Source organism: Silurus aristotelis, assembly GCF_946808225.1.
Source record: "Silurus aristotelis genome assembly, chromosome: 6".
NCBI lineage: Eukaryota > Metazoa > Chordata > Actinopteri > Siluriformes > Siluridae > Silurus > Silurus aristotelis.
Window position 1 is genome coordinate 6,277,436 of NC_139579.1, and position 16,166 is coordinate 6,293,601.

Sequence of the window (16,166 nt, forward strand, 5' to 3'; positions counted from 1 at the left end):
TATCCAATAGAACACTAATGCTGCCATGATTTTTTTTAATTACCCCAAATTTTAGCAAAATTGGGATTTTCATAAAAAAAAAAAAAATATGACCATACAATTTTTGTGCCATCTGAACATCCCATTCTACATTATCTCCATATGCTGTTAGAATAACCTCCACTCTTCTGGGAAGATGCTCCACTAGATTTTGGAGTGCACTTGAGATTTGTGAGCATTCAGCCACAAGGGTGTTAGTAAAGTCAGGTACTGATGTGGGTGAGTGGAGGAGGCCTTGGGGTGCAGTTCCAATTATTCAATGAAGGTGTAGAAGAAGGTCAGAACACTATAGGAGGCCACTTAAGATCCACTTAAACTCAAGATCATTATATTTTCATGGAGCAGGCTTTGTGCACTTTGACATGTTAGAAAAGGTTTGAGTCTCCTGGGCCAAATGAAGGGAAATTGTAATGCTAATTAATAATTATTAAAATGATATGTACGGTTTCTTTTCTGGGCAAAAACATTGAGAAAAACACACTCATTGGATACTGACTCCATGACGAGATAGCTGCCGGTTTTTTTTCTGCCAATGAAGCTTCCACGACTTCAACAAACACCAGGCAGACAGACAGAGCCTTTATTCTATACAGTTATAGATACATAGATATTTGTATATACACATATACACCTTTAGCTTCATATAAAAACACGAGGAACCAAAAATAATGCTGAGTCAAATAAATACTGTAAACCTGTGCTGGCAGGAAGGACACAGAGCACAAAAGGCCTGTGCCTGATAACAAACAAAAGACTTTGATAGAAAATATGTGAAACGTGTGTATGTAGCATTCACATTGGAGAGGAAAAGAAAAAGAAAAAAAAAAAAAAAAAAAAAAATACCGAGCTACATAGAACAGTAGCTTCAACGAGACTGACGGATCTAAAATGAAGGAGTGTGTCCATGCCGAAACATCTGTTCGTTTACTGCTGTCCAATAAAAAATGAGTAATAGAGGATCAAACTCTGTCCAATTATGATGGTATCCAATGCAAAACAGCCAGTTGGGTATTTTTTTTCATGTTTACATTCATGTTTAAAAAAAATGAAATAAAAAATATCTAGGAAAAAAAAAATCTATGGGAAAAAAAAGAAATAAAAAACAAACAAACAAGAAAAAAAAAAAAAAAAAAAAAAAACACTTGCTGGGGCTTTTCTACGCCACAAGACAAACCATTTCTCCCAGTTTAACTCATTTCCACATTAGAGATGGATTTATATTTAACACCACCATCAAATCTTTTGAGCTTCTTTTCATGCTTTATAGAACTGGATAAAGTTCTTTCCGTCTTGTCCTTGATGTGTGGAAGACTTTGTGTCCGAGTAACCGAGTTACTTTATCCTGGGACGTTTCTACCAACTGCCTCTGTAAGCAGGAAACTACTGTAAGCGGTTTCCGCAAAGTCCTCGGTCACCCTTAAACACTTTCAACCAGACATGGCAGTGTAACCCGACAACACGTTTTACCTTAAAACTACTGGGTCAGTGAGCTTTGCCTGAAAGAAAAAAAAGGACTGATATCACCAGGTGATCCCCGTTTGCTGCACACCAACACAACTCAAAAATGTGTAGGGTTTTTTTTTTTTGGGTGGCGGAAAAAAAAAAGAGAAAAAAAAAAAACCTAAGGCTGGTAGAGACTAATGTCACCGGCTAATGTCGCGATTGGCCTCCCAAGGCTTTCCTGATGTCTGTTCGCTAGCAATGATGGGATTCTGGAAGAACTGATGCCTAAGTGCTTGGGACAAAGTGATGCGCTTCGGTGGCTCGTACTCCAGCATGGCCTCGATCAGGTCAAACAGCTGGTGATGCTCCTCAGCCTCAGACAGGATGTACCGCTGAACAACACGGACAGAACAGATATCAGTGAGACAAAAACAAACAAACAAAAAAAGTCTTGGCACGCTGAAAAGATAACGCCTCCATGTGGGCAGATTTTCCGGACTTATCTAGATCAATAACGCGAACATGCATGAAAATACTGATCAGTATTGGTGTGCAACGCCTGCTGAAAACGTATTAGCTGAACACTTTTAAGGATTAAAAGGTCCCGTTACAGACAGGCGAAACAACACAGCACACCAATCAATCAACCTGTTGGTTTGTCAAAAACAGCTATTTTTGACATCTCTTATCCATGGCCACACCACGAGCTTTCCAGAAATCTATAGACCTTTGCACTGAACATTTAATTCAAGTTTTATTCAAATCCACATTGATGAATACGAATGTGTACGAATTCATATTTAACATTGTAGGTCATTTGCCTGGGTACGATTTGTTATTTGAGAGAATCGGAATCAAAGATTTAAATCAAAATCTAGCAAAAATTCTTGTATCCAAAATAATAATAATAATAATGAAAACAGCATTAATAAGAATAAATGCAGTCTCTCACTCGTAAGGGCTTGCAGTTCTCTCGGACATATCTTCCTGCTGAGGAGTTTTCGTCCCAGTCGAGACGTCCACGGTAAAAGTACTTCTGTTTTCTGTTGAGATGAGAATTCCAAATCACATTAAATCCGTTTCTATTGTCATTTCAACCACAAAAATAACGGTTTGTACACTCACTCATGGAGCATGTGCAAAATCAACTACCGTAATTTCCGGACTATTAAGCGCACCCAAATATAAGCTGCACCCACTGAATTTTACAAAGATTTTTATTTTGAACATGAGAAACGCAGCACCTGTCTATAAGCCGCAGGTGTCTACACTGAAACTAATTAACTTTACACAGGATTTAATGAAAGACAGTGTCTGTTACACGGCTTGTATCTAAACAGTAGCCTACCAAGAAAATCATTGTTCACTGTTTTCCTCCTTCCTTTCACAACTATTTCTCTCGGGAGTTTATCTTTTGGCATCGTTGTGCCTTTAAAAATCACCATCGGTGAAACTTTTCTCCCGATGCCGTGCAGCTCAGAACACAGGTGAAGTGCGTTCATGTCCCAGTGAGCTGCAGGTCAAATTTCGAGGAACATCATCCATATTTATGATGTGGTGCGGCCCGATTCAGTGGGAGTGCATCTGATTTAATATAAAGAATTTCATTGGTTCACCTGAACCCGTTCGGCAATTTCATACGTCTAATGTTATGGGGCTCAGTTTTTTTGGCATGAAGTTTGTGAAACCGGAAAAAACCCAGGAAAAATCCATAAATTAGCCGCTTCATTGTTTAAGCCGCGGGGTTCAAAGCGTGGGGAAAAAGTAGCTGCTTATAGTCTGGAAAATACGGTATTAACATGTTTTGCTTAAATGATCAATGATTTACCTCGTTTTGCGAATCATCCTGGAAGGGACAGGACCCAATATTCTCTCCATCATGGCTAAGTGCTCTCTGTTATCATGAGTCTGGAAAAGAAAAGTCAGTCCCAGCAGTTACAGAAGAACCGACTTGCAGCAATTAGAGGGACTAAATGAAAAAGATTACATTGTTCTACAATACAAAAAATTAATTTTAATTCGACATCTGACCTCAAGCCAAATTGTACTCATGGTGAATAGCTACTGCTGCAATGACTTGCAAATACAGTGCTTTTTTTTTTTACTTTTTGAGACCTTCGAGAAAAAAATCTGCAAATACTTTTACAGCACTGAATAATGAATGAAAAAAAGTAGAAAAAACAGTTGCACACCTGAAAGAGTGTGAAGCCAAGGTAATACTCGAAGAGGATGCAGCCAATACTCCACACATCACAAGGCTGATTCCATCCCATCTCTGCAAATACACACATTCGCATATACATCAATAACACACCCCATGACTATACATAAAACAATGCATGCATGACCTTGTATTCTAAGAGCATTTTAAAACAAACTATGAATAGAAGAAAATAAATAAACAAATACAATATCAAGGATGCCTGGGACAATTAATGACAGTATTGGGAATCGCCATGCTATCATCATACTGAACAATGTAATTCCCAGGCAGAATACACTGCACAAACAGCTTTAGGATTGTGTTTTGTGACACACTTTCCTATTAACATATTGGTACCAAATTCAAACCTTACACTCACTAAACATCTTTTCCTTCTCTTTCACTGCTCACATGATTGCTTTCTTTTACAACGTAAATGAGATTTAATTTAAGAAAGTGAAACCCGTACTTCAAAAATGATCTACTGTTGTTTACCACAGAGCACACATCCGAGTAGATTTTACAAGCTTTGGGTAATAAAATATAATGAGCTGCTAATAATTAGCTATGTTAATAGATTATGTTGAGAAAAAAAATTTACATAATGGATGGTTTTTCCAGTTTGCGTCGGTTGCTGGAGCGGCTGAAAAGGTCTGCTGTCATTATTCAGTACGAGAGCGGCCTCTAGAGGCAAATCACTGACACAACGTGCTATTTTGATACGCTAGACTGCACGCTGCATGGAGAGCGCCTTTTAAAAACAGATCGGGTTTCGTCAAGTATGATCCAACCGAGCTATCGGCATCAGTAAAATCTAGTTTACTCTTGTCCTGAATATGCATTAATTTACATACATTTTAAAACTCAGTTGAAATCGAAGCAAAAGAAACTCAACAAGTTGTCACATTTTGATCTGCTTTGTGCAATTACACAAAAGAACATTTTTCAATCAATCAATCACAAACAAACTAGAGTAAAACATGCTGACCATTCAAAGCAGTTCCTAGAAGCACAGAGCCACCTAGTGGTAATTGGTTTATGTCACTGAATCAGGGGTCCCAAACTTTATTTAGAAAAAGAAAGGGGGGGTGGGGGTGGGGGGAGGGATTTCGTTACAAATTACCATAATAATCACATCTGCAAGCACAGAAGCAAACCGTCCGTATTTTGAAATGCACCGGGAATCACATGTGAATGCATTTACATTAATTGCGCATGGGCAACTTTACATCTTTTAACTATTTTATGTCTAACTGATGGAATAAAAAGGAAAACAATTTTCCTCTCTCAGATTTCATAGTATTTCCTATGAATGTTCGAAGTTTTACCTCTGAGCTGTTTTGCGTTCTGGTCCATCTCAAATTTTGGGATTTTGAGATGAGGTTCATGACACCAAACACGACAACAGCAGGAACATTTTGAGAGAAACAGAGCTTGAGACTTGAATACAAGAACTTACCGAGAATCACCTCAGGTGCGCGGTAGTGCCTGGTGGAGACAATTGTACTGTGGTGCTCATGGTCGAATGTAGCACTGCCAAAATCGACTACTCTTACTGCAGTGCTCTTCACCATCCGCTCGTCTCTCTTCTAAACCAAAAAACACGATGCACCCATATGAACGTAGCATTATAACGATCCAGATGTATATTTTATTTTATGCGAGGGGGCACACGCTCACCTTTTCTACGTTGTACGTTATGCTGAAATCCGAGTTGACAAACAGAATATTCTCAGGTTTTAAATCTGTGTGTGTCAGCTTGTTGTCATGCAGAACTGTAGAGAAGATAAAAAAAAATAAATGGCAATGCTTTTTACAAACTCCATTCATAGATTTAGGATTTGGTTTTATTGCCGTACTCACACTTAACAGCGAGGCAGAGCTGGTAGGCCATGTGTCGGACCTGACTGATGGAATAAGGCAGGTAATTGTTCTCCTTCAGGAAGTCAAAGGTGCTGACTGCTAACAGCTCAAAGCTGAGACACATGTGGCCGTGGTAATCAAACCAGTCGAACATCCGTACACACAGACTGCAAGACAGGACATTTTTATTTTTTTTTGTAGGCCAGGCAGGAGGTAAAATAACCAGAGTGTCTCCCAACTGGTGTCATTAATTCTCTAATTAAACTAAATGTTAGTACACTATATTGCCAAATGTTTGCAGACACCTGGTCATAAGTATGTTATGGGATATAACATCACCACATTGTTTCTTTTTGGTATTTAGAACAATTTTAATTGCTTTCATAATAAATACAGATATTATTCAAACATTACAAAAAAATATATATATTTTTCCCCTGGGTCCATCTTACAATACAGTCTCCTTACTGTTTGCTTTCAGGGTCTCGCTCTTTGATCCTCTCCAGTACATTGATCTCCAGTCGTGCAGCCTCCTTGTACTTCTCAACGTTTTTGATGATTTTCAGAGCTACATGGGCTCCACCTCTTAAATAATAATAACAAAAAAGTAAAATAATGTTAAAAGGAAATCTTACAACCAACTAAAACATCTAATTCATTCAGCTGTCCCTGTAAAAGTAAGGTTTACTTTTTTGCTGTGTGTATAAAAAAACAATATACTTTTTTTTCCAATCAAAAATACAATTCATAGTCTAATAAAAAAAAGAACCAAATCTGGAGGTAACTGAATAAAGCAAATTGCACTCATTATATATATATATATATACATACACACACACACGTGGTAACTTGACCTACGAGTGCATTAATGTACGAGTTTTCCGAGGGAGGAGTGGTCACTCGTTCGATTTTTACACACACACACACGCACAGCCAGATTTATTGTAAATGTCACACACCAACATAATGACAGCAATTGATTTCTACAGTTCTAAGACCACAGGACAGTCATTTTCAACAATGAACATTGCACTGTCTCACACACACACAAACTCTTAGTTTAACCAAGTCTACAAACAAAAATCTAATAATTTACAATAGTGTTTTTCTTTTACTATGCATGTTACTTAGTGGGACTTTTGGCATTCCTTGCCTTGAACAATCCCCTTCAAATCTGCCTCGTATTCCGTTGTTGCCACTCGAAGCAATTCTTCCACATGTGTGTCAGTCAGAACAGATCGATGCTTTGATTTGATTGATAAATTTTTACAAGGGGCCACATGAGAAACCTGAATTGTGTCAGAGGGCCACACCAACGCTAATATTTTAGAGATGCACCGAAATGCAAAAGTCAATGAAATCCATAATTTTTTGTGTTATGTCTTTTGCCTCGGCACCATTACTGGAAAACTTTCCTGCCTTTTCAAAAACGTCCTCTACAGACGGAGTGCGCATGCTCGGATTGACTTTACTTTTCTGCGCCGCGTTCTTCTCATATTTAGAATGGCAATCGGGATGTTTGGATTTCAGGTGATAAATTAAACCTGACTTGGAGAAACTCTTTGCAGATACACCTCCTCTTGAAATATCAGCATTGCATGTTTTGCAAATCACTCTTCGCACACCGCAGACATGTTGCTCTTATCCAGATAACCGTGTGCTGGTTGCGCTTTTCTATTGTGTCATTACAATTGTGTTTCGTCTGATATACCGCAAAGTTTCCCAGTAGGGGCAAGCTCATTTAAGTCTTAAAATACCGTATTGAACTCAAGCGAAGCAAACATGCACATTAAAAAAAACAAACAAACACAAACTTCGATATGAACGTAAGAGCCGCATAAAACCAGTCAAAGAGCCGCATGCGGCTCGCGAGCCGCGGGTTGGCCACCCCTGGTTTAGGGATACGTACAGTACAGGAGTGATAGTAAAAAACTAGTTTTCTCACCGCCTCCACACACACACCCACACACACCCACACACACCCGGCGCTTTCGTTAGTCGTCTCATCTCCAAGGAAAACACACTGAATAAAACCGTATTATATCTTTACATACTCTTTCTATTATGTTTTTATACAAGATTTGTTATTTAGAAATGTATTTTCCAATTTAATAACATGAAACATAAAAACGGGGTGTCATTTTGAGGGTTGGAACGGATTAATGTCCTTTTAAGTATTTTCAATATGGAAAACTGATTTAATGTGCGAGCAAATTGAGATACGAGCTCGTCCACCGAACGAATTAAACTCGTAGGTCAAGGTACCACTGTGTGTGTGTGTGTGTGTGTGTGTGTGTGTGTGTGTATATATATATATATATATATATATATGCAAGAGAGAGAGAGCGAGAGAGCGCTAGAACTGAAGAAATTTACAAATTTACCTCCGATGATCAATGCATTCCATCACACGTCCAAACGTGCCCTCCCCTAAAGTGCCGACAATTTCATCTGAGAGCGAGATAAAGGAGGGGGAGGAGAGATTTAAAAAAATAAAAAAGACAAAAAAAGGGAAGAAAACAATATTAACAAAAACGGTAGAACCAAAAGAACCAAATAGGCAGGCGATAAATGCCCTAGCATCACTCAACCCGACTAGTCACTACAAATTAGGCTAAAATGCTCAACCGATTCACACACCGTCCATCCGACAAGGTAAGCAAACAAGTAAAAGTATTCAACCCTGAAAATACTGTAAAAACTACTGGAGTGAAACATCATTCTGCGAAATCGCTGAATTTGCTGGGAAATGGATTAAAAACAATAAACAGGGAGCTGCTCAATCCCACCCCAAACTAAATTAATAACTAAATGGTCTAATTGAGACTAATGCATAGGTAGCAAAACTAAAATCTAATAATATGTTCTCTGAAAAATAAACAGGACCCCGAGTCGCTACATATAGACATTAAAATCAAGAAAATCTAAAGGACAAGGATATAAAAAGCTGTAAAGCTTTCTAAACATCCCTGTAATGCAGCTGGTTCACGGCTATAAAAAAATAAAATACCAATGCGTACGAGTATAATGAAAAAGCGTAACATTTCTATCGTGCTGTATAACATTCTGGTCTGTTCTAACAATCAAAGCCAACAACACCATGACCTCTTGCCCTCGCATGTGAGTGTGTATGCTCTGTGCTCCTACTGATAGGGAGAAAGGTTACGATATAAGAGTAGAGGAGTAGTAGTGGCAGTTTGTACATCTCTCTTGCAGGACGTCGCCACTCCGACAGATCAGGTGACCCTCCTCGTCGTCCCTCACACATAGCGGCCGCGTCCCGCTGGCACTCCGCTGCTTTTCGGCCCCCCCGACCAGGGTCACGAGTCACCACACGACCGCCAAAGCAGGAGGGGCGTGGGCCGAGAGGGGAGGGTAGAAGGGGCAGCCGTAGCCACGGCGATGATGAGGAGCAGTGGTGGTGGTGTACGTAGGTGATCATGGGGTGGTTCGTATGACACCACGTGAGAAGATATATAACGATAGGGATATAGTGCAAGGGAACAAGTCAAAGATCACATTTTGTCCCTTTTGCTTGCTTTCTACATGTTCTCCCCTCCCCTCAACCTTCTGTCTAGTGTCTCTGACAAAAATAAAACCTGCATCATAAACATTTTTTTGTATAGAAGAGCAACACATAAGCATGACATTACACAAGTTGATACCAAACGAGAAAAAAAAATAAAAATAAGGCAATCAATGGAGGAAAACAATCTACACAGATCTACTTTTAATTAAATAATCTCTCTTTTTACTTTTTCTAAAGCGATAAAAGAAAGAAAATAAAGAAATAAAGAGGTGGTATGTATACAAAAACAACGGTATATTAAAACGAATCATTTTATATAATTGTTATATGATGACTGCAAGATAACTTAAGATCTAGAAAAATGGGCAGGTTTTATTTATTTTTTTAAATATATACTAACAAATCAAAAGGGGATAAAAAAAAAAAAAACAAACAAACAAACAAAAAAACAACCAACCAACCAAAAAAAAAAAAACACAAAAAGAGAGTTCATACTTACCCAGTCCTGGAGCTGTCGAGAATAAAATGTTAATGAGCAAAAAAGAGAGAGAAAGGGAGAGAGGGAAAGAGAGCAAGAGAGAGAGAAAGAGAGAGAGCGAGAGAGAGAGGCCTGGGCTGGGAAGTACTCACCGAGGAGGATGGGCTATAGGACCTGGTTCTACGCCGCCTTCGTTTGTGCTTACGCCTGCTGCTTTTGTGGCGCTGGTGTGTGCGGCGGTAGTCGTAACTGGTCGAAGGGTCGCGTGAGTGGTAGCCATCCGGGGACAGTCGCTCACGTTCACGGTCTCGTTCGTGCTCCTGCCGCCGATAGCCTTCGCCATAGCGCCTGTCGAACGGCCGCCGGTCTATAGAACGGTTGTCGTAACTGGAAACAAAAAAAGGTATACAGACAAATTTTTATTCAAAAAGAAAAAGAAAACTGGCCAGTGATATACACTTTTTATAAATCTTCAAGATCAAATTATTTTTTGGAATTAGTGCAGCAGCTATCGATTTTCTTAGTAATCGTGTATTCTACCGATTAATCGGTACTTTTTCTTCATTGAAGAGCAATATTAAAAATACAAGAGAAAACAAGACGCGTCTTTAAAAACTAACAAGTCGTTTGTTTCCTTTTAAGAAAAATTAACAGTTCTATTGATAAAATTGCAATCTGCGAAAACTAAACCCTTTTAGTGCATTTAATTGCAATATTACATCAAAATGCAAATAAATAAATAAATAAATAAATAAATAAAAAGTCATTAAAAGTCTTAAATAAAAATATAAAAATCAATTCCTCAAATGACTTAAATAAAAAATAAATAAATTAAAAAAAAAAGGTAAACACAATGAACAGTGTTTTCTTTCATGTTTTAGTTTGAAATGATCCCAAACTTTGGAAACCTTCTGTTGTATTCTTTGGTCTGAATTGGTCGAAGCGGTCCAGAGTTAAGCGGGTGGTGCGTCCGTAATAATGGTCCGTAAGGAAACAGTGCTCTGTGTGTAGTTAAATGGACTAAATGAAGCATCGAGGGAAATAATTTGCCTCAATGCTTTTTTGTATTCGACTTACTCAAGCCCTATTTGATATTATTCCAATTTACATTTACACCATTGATCAGACATCAAATACTAACAGTTATTACTTAGACTTACAGTTATCTCAATTATACAGCTGAGAAATTAAGGGTTAGGAGCCGTCCTTCAGGCCCCAACAATGGCAGCATTGTGGTGCTGGGATTTGAACTCATGACCTTCCGATCAGAAGTCCAACATCTTACGCACTGAGCTGACCCCTTCCACAACTTACTACATCTGGGGGGAAAAGCGTTTGTGCGCTTTCAAAGCGAACGCTCAGAAGACAAAAATAGAATACTTTTGTTCTGAATAAACTTATGCCAAGTTAAACAGCGTTATCACGGCTATTTGTTAACACAATAATATTATTATTCAATATTGAATATAACTTTCCCAGGTAATCACAATCATAGAGTTTTCTTGTTTACCTCCTGGATCGTGCATAGGTTCCATCCTGCCTGTGTCCACGTCCCCTTCTTTCTCGGTCGCTGATCGAGGAAAAGGATCGTGAGCGCCGGTGTCGAGGCTTTCTCCCGCGATCTCGGTCACGCTCGCGATAGCGGTCCTGATAGCTGCTGCGGCTGACCCGCTCCGACGACGGATACCGCCGAGAATGGGGCATCTGATCGCAAACACAGATATTTTAAAAGGATTTAAATTATGAAAGAAATGAACCTTATAATATGCATAATAAAAAAGGCAACCCTTTCCTTTTTTTGTTGTTTGAGTAACCTGAAAGCTATATAAAACAAGGTTTAAACCAAAACTGCAGCAAAAGTGTCCGACTTCGCTGAGAAAAGTCAGTCTGGTCCTTAAAGTATGGTCGTGTTCCTGTCAGTCAATCAGACACGATGGGCCATAATACAACCTGAGCATGGAGCTTCCAAAAATAACAACCATTTAAATATATCCAAGGAGCATCCAAGATGGCGGCGATGAGGTTGGTTGCAGTCACGACTTTAATACACTTTGATTTATGAACAACAGCACCGAACTGTTTGAGAACTAATTGATAAAAACATGACTAATCTTCCCTAAAAAAAAAACAAAAAAAAGAGAGGTCGCCCGAGTTTTGGGCAGTTTTTAATGATTCTGCATTGGCCGATTGTGCTACAAAATTAGGCTGATTATTAGGCAGGTGCATCTGACACACCAAGCCGTGCGTGTACTTTCTGTGCTTGTGTGGGACAACATAACTCTCCCATACCAGTAGGTGGCGGCAGTCCATATTCGGCATCCAAACAGGGAAACAGGAAGTGCGAAAAACAAGCAGCGTTTCCACCTGCCGTGATCATTTCTAAACGGATTTGTGTAGCTTCAATCGTGTCTTTTAAGTTGCCAAGACGTAAGCAAGAATAAGTGAAATTATGTTCCTTGTTTAATAAACATTTAATTTAAGCAATTTTCTGTGTCACGTGTTAATAATGAAGAATTTGATTTTATGCTGAAAATCGACCAAATTGACATCATATATCGGCTGCCCTGATTTCTAAACATTCGACATCAGCCAGAGAAAAAACAATATCGGTCGACCTGCAGGAAAAAAACTTCAAATGTGTTTCTGAGAACATTCTGTAGACAGGGTTAAAAAGGTAGAGCAGCAGACACAGTATTAATATGTGAATTTTATGCATTGCATTCGAATATCTCGAGCGGAAAAGCAAAAAAAAAAAAAAAAAAGATTACATTTCACTTGTACTTTTCACATTTAACGCACAAACCACAAAAGCTATTTTAATGTGTGTGATTCTATCCAAATGTAATTCAACTGTGACATTTGGCAGGTATTAAAGAACATTTTACATACAAAAGAAATATATTTTATAATCCTTAAAACTGATCACGAGCCTGGGGAAAAGCATGGATGGCCTACATTGTGACTAAGTAATGCACCTGATCAACAAAAACAAAAAAGTATTGGCAAATACTTAATGGAAAACATTTCAACACTAGGGTAAGAAAATGTATTTTATATACCATAATTTCCGGACTATTAAGCGCACCCATATATAAGCCACTGAATTTGACAAAGATTTTTACTTTGAACATAAATAAGCCGCACCTGTCTATAAGCCGCAGGTGTCTACACTGAAACTAATGAACTTTACACAAGCTTTAACAAACAGTGTCTGTTACACGGTGTAAGGGTTGAAATATGTTGTGGCTCCTTTAAGAGCAGAGCGGTATTTTGGGAATAGCCTGCCACCGCATTTTTTCCGGTATTACTGCATGTGTGCAAGACCGAGGAATATGTCCATATAATTTTCTGATGCTCATTTCTAAGTTTCTCTGACTAACCCGTAACGCTGTTGCCAAGAAAAATAAAAAAGCACTAGTTTTGGAAAACTGTCTGTGCTTATATGATTTCTGTTGCAACTGGAGTTAGCGAGCTCTCCCTTCACCCAGACTCAATGCGTTACAACGGCTTGTATCTAAACAGTAGCCTACCAAGAAAGTCATTGTTCGCTGCCTTCCTCCTTCCTTTCACAACTATTTCTCTCGAGAGTTTATCTTTTGGCATCGTCGTGCGTTTAAAAATCAGCATCGGTGAAGCTTTTCTCCCGATGCTGTGCAGCTCAGAACACAGGCGAAGTGCGTTTTTCATGCCCGGTTGTTTTCAGCGTGCAAAATAATTTGGTTTTTTGGCTTGAAGTTTGTGAAACCGGGAAAAACTCATGGAATCCATATATTAGCCACTTCGTTGTTTAAGCCGTGGGGTTCAAAGCATGGGGAAAAAGTAGCGGCTTATAGTCCGGAAAATACGGTATATGAAAATGCTTAGCGAGAACAATGACTGAAATCAATTAATCGCTAATTCTTTTTTTTTTTTTAAACAAAGTATACTATAAAATAAACAGAAACATCAGATGAATAATAAAGCTATGCTCGTTCACTAACAGAAAAATGTGAAATAGTAGATAGATGCAAAACACAAAATTTTTTATTGTGTAATAAACTGTGCTTTTTTTTTTTCACATTTCAGTCAATTAATGAAGAAACCATGGCTTTCAGCTGTGGTGGTGTTTTTTTTTTTTGCATTGTAGTTGTTGATGTGCAGCAAGAAATCTACCTTTATATATATATATATATATATATATATATATATATATATATATATATATATATATATATATATATATATACACACACACACACACACACACACACACACACACACATACATACACACACACACACACACACACACACACTTAGTGCCCTCTGGGTGTTTTCTCATGCATGCAGTGTTCAGTCTGTTTAAATCAGACTCTGGTGTGTGGGGGTTTTTTTTGTTGTTGTTTGTTTGTTCTTGGTGTGGAACGGATTGCCTCAGCTCTTGGTGTTTATTGTGGATCGGTGTCAGAACGCTGCAATAGCACTTTGAACGCGCAGATGAAAACAGGTGGTTGGAGAAGCCGTCCACAATACTCCCAATTATTTTGCTCAATAGGATTCAGGTCATTCGGCTTCAGAATTTCACGTTGGATTAGGTGTTTTCCTCAATAAAACCGCAGCTCCCCAGTACCAACAGCACTCATGCAGCCCCGGACCATGATGCTACCACCACCATGCTTAACTGTAGGCAAATTAATTTTTTGGTGCGCCTCACCGAAGCATCTCCACACATGCTGGACACCATCTGAGCCAAACAAGTTTATCTTAATCTCATCAGACAGCAGGATATGGTTCCAGGATCCGACTTGCAGTGTACGGCGTCCGGTTTAAGACCTTCCCCATTTGCAACATCTAAAGTAACGCTGCTACACTCATACATCTGTTTTTGAAGCAGCTTCAGCACATGATGCACAGCACGAGGACTCAACTTCTTTGTTTGACCCTTGCGAGGTCTGTTCTGAGTGAAATCCTCTTGGAAAATTTCTGTATGACCCTGGTCACTGTACTGTAACTCAGTTTCAGGGTGTTCACCGATCTTCTTATAGCCTTCTTTGTGAAGAGCAACAATTCTGAAATCCTCAGAGAGTCTTTACCATGGGGTGCCATGTTGAACATCCAGTGGTCAGTATGAGAGAAATGTACTCAAAGCACCAAATTGTAACTTCTCTAATACAAGATACACACGTTTGCACAATCCTGACGAAAACATCAACACGATGAATAGGCTTTGCACGTTTACACATGGTGGTACTCACTTCTGTTGCCATTTATTCTGACAATAACGCTGTATGTTAGACAGTAAATCTGTACTGCTACACAACCTGCACATTAACTACTCTAAAATATATCCAAGTTTCATTTCTATAGTATTGTTCTTTAGATGATACTACACAGGTTGCTGAAATTTGAGGGGTGCAATTACTTTTGTAAGTTACTGTGTGTCAAGATCACTTTATCTTTCTCTGTATGTATGTATGTAGATAGTAAAATATTATATATATATATATATATATAGGTTTTATTAATGACTATTTAGGGTACATTTATGTATGTATATATATTTACACACACACACTCTCTCTCTCTCACACACACACACACACACACACACACACACATCCCTGATGTGCTTCTTCAGGCCTTCCTACTCTAAACAGCTCCAACTCGAACCTGAACTAGCCGACTTGCTAACATTAACATGCCCCGTACTACAAACTTTTATCAGGGTTTTTTTCACATAAATTTGCATATATTAAACATTAATAACTCACTAATTCCTCACCCGTCACAGTGCTCGAGACGTTTTCTGTGAGGTGTCACTATAATACAGATATGTTCAGTTAGCTGCAGTGTGCTATAGTGGTGTTAGCTTAGCTGTTAGCCTGTGTAGATACATTTAATCTCCAATCGAGCCGCCATCTTGAGGAGGGTTTAGCATGATGAGGTTGTTAGCTTAGCCGAGCTGGGAGCCAAAAAAAAAAACCTGTCATAAATCTCAAAGGTTTTAAAGTGAGACTAAAACTTGCTTTGTTACCGTTTTAGCAGCGAGGCCTGTGCGCTTATCCCAAAGAAAATCCGTGTTGGCGCTCAAGCGGAAGGTTTCTCGCTCGGCTGAATTTTGGACGACTAGCAAAGCTAAAGCGGCGAGTCCACCTCCTTCTTCAGCAACACCAACACTCAGGAGGCCGTGTCCCAAATCCAGACTCAGAAGAATGCGCCCTACTGGCTAGTTAGTGCAACTACACAGGAAGTACGATCTCCTCCCCCCCTCCCCCCCCCCCCTTTTTTTTTTTTCTTTTCCTCTTCTTCTTTTTCTTATTTTTCTTATTTTTCTTCTTTTTCTTCTTTTTCTTCTTCTACTTATTTTTCTTCCTCTTTTTAATTCTTTTTCTTCTTCTATTCTCCTTTTCTTCTTTTTCCTTTTCTTCTTATTTTTTCTTCTATTTTTTCTTTCCTCTTCTTCTTTTTCATTTTCTTCTTTTTTACCTTCCTTTTCTTCTTCTACTTCTTTCTCTTCTTCTTTTTCTTCCTTTTCCCTTTCTCTTCTTATTCTTCTTCTTCTTCTTCTTCTTTCTTTTTCTTCTTCTTCTTTTTCTTCTTCTTCTTCTTCTTCATCTTCTTCTTCTTCTTCTT

At 38.7% G+C, this 16,166-nt stretch overlaps 1 protein-coding gene across 2 annotated transcripts; it reads right to left on the reverse strand.

Annotated features, from left to right (window-relative positions):
* Positions 1 to 602: 602 nt before the first annotated feature.
* clk2a (CDC-like kinase 2a) lies at positions 603 to 15,814 on the reverse strand. 2 transcript variants are annotated; one of them, XM_083544336.1, is made up of 13 exons: positions 15,568 to 15,814; positions 11,066 to 11,259; positions 9,708 to 9,942; positions 8,752 to 8,842; positions 7,933 to 7,999; positions 6,017 to 6,133; positions 5,549 to 5,715; positions 5,366 to 5,460; positions 5,145 to 5,274; positions 3,675 to 3,757; positions 3,311 to 3,390; positions 2,435 to 2,525; positions 603 to 1,874 (listed from the first exon to the last, which is right to left on the reverse strand). In XM_083544336.1, the coding sequence occupies exons 2-13, from the start codon at positions 11,257 to 11,259 to the stop codon at positions 1,683 to 1,685; spliced, it is 1,542 nt and encodes a 513-aa protein (XP_083400462.1). In that variant the 5' UTR covers positions 15,568 to 15,814; the 3' UTR covers positions 603 to 1,682. The 2 variants fall into 2 exon arrangements, with proteins under 2 accessions (XP_083400462.1, XP_083400463.1); XM_083544337.1 differs by lacking the exon at positions 8,752 to 8,842 and having other exon boundaries at positions 15,568 to 15,757.
* Positions 15,815 to 16,166: the final 352 nt, after the last annotated feature.

What these genes read in the sequence shown, in the direction of transcription:
- clk2a (XM_083544336.1), bottom strand. Translation starts at nt 11,259, where the DNA reads ATGCCCCATTCTCGGCGGTATCCGTCGTCGGAGCGGGTCAGCCGCAGC. An exon ending in CCTATAGCCCATCCTCCTCG is followed by an intron (nt 8,843 to 9,707) that starts GTGAGTACTTCC and finishes GCCGAAAAGCAG; the next exon opens with CGGAGTGCCAGCGGGACGCG. An exon ending in CGAGACCCTGAAAGCAAACA is followed by an intron (nt 5,716 to 6,016) that starts GTAAGGAGACTG and finishes CCTGTCTTGCAG; the next exon opens with TCTGTGTGTACGGATGTTCG.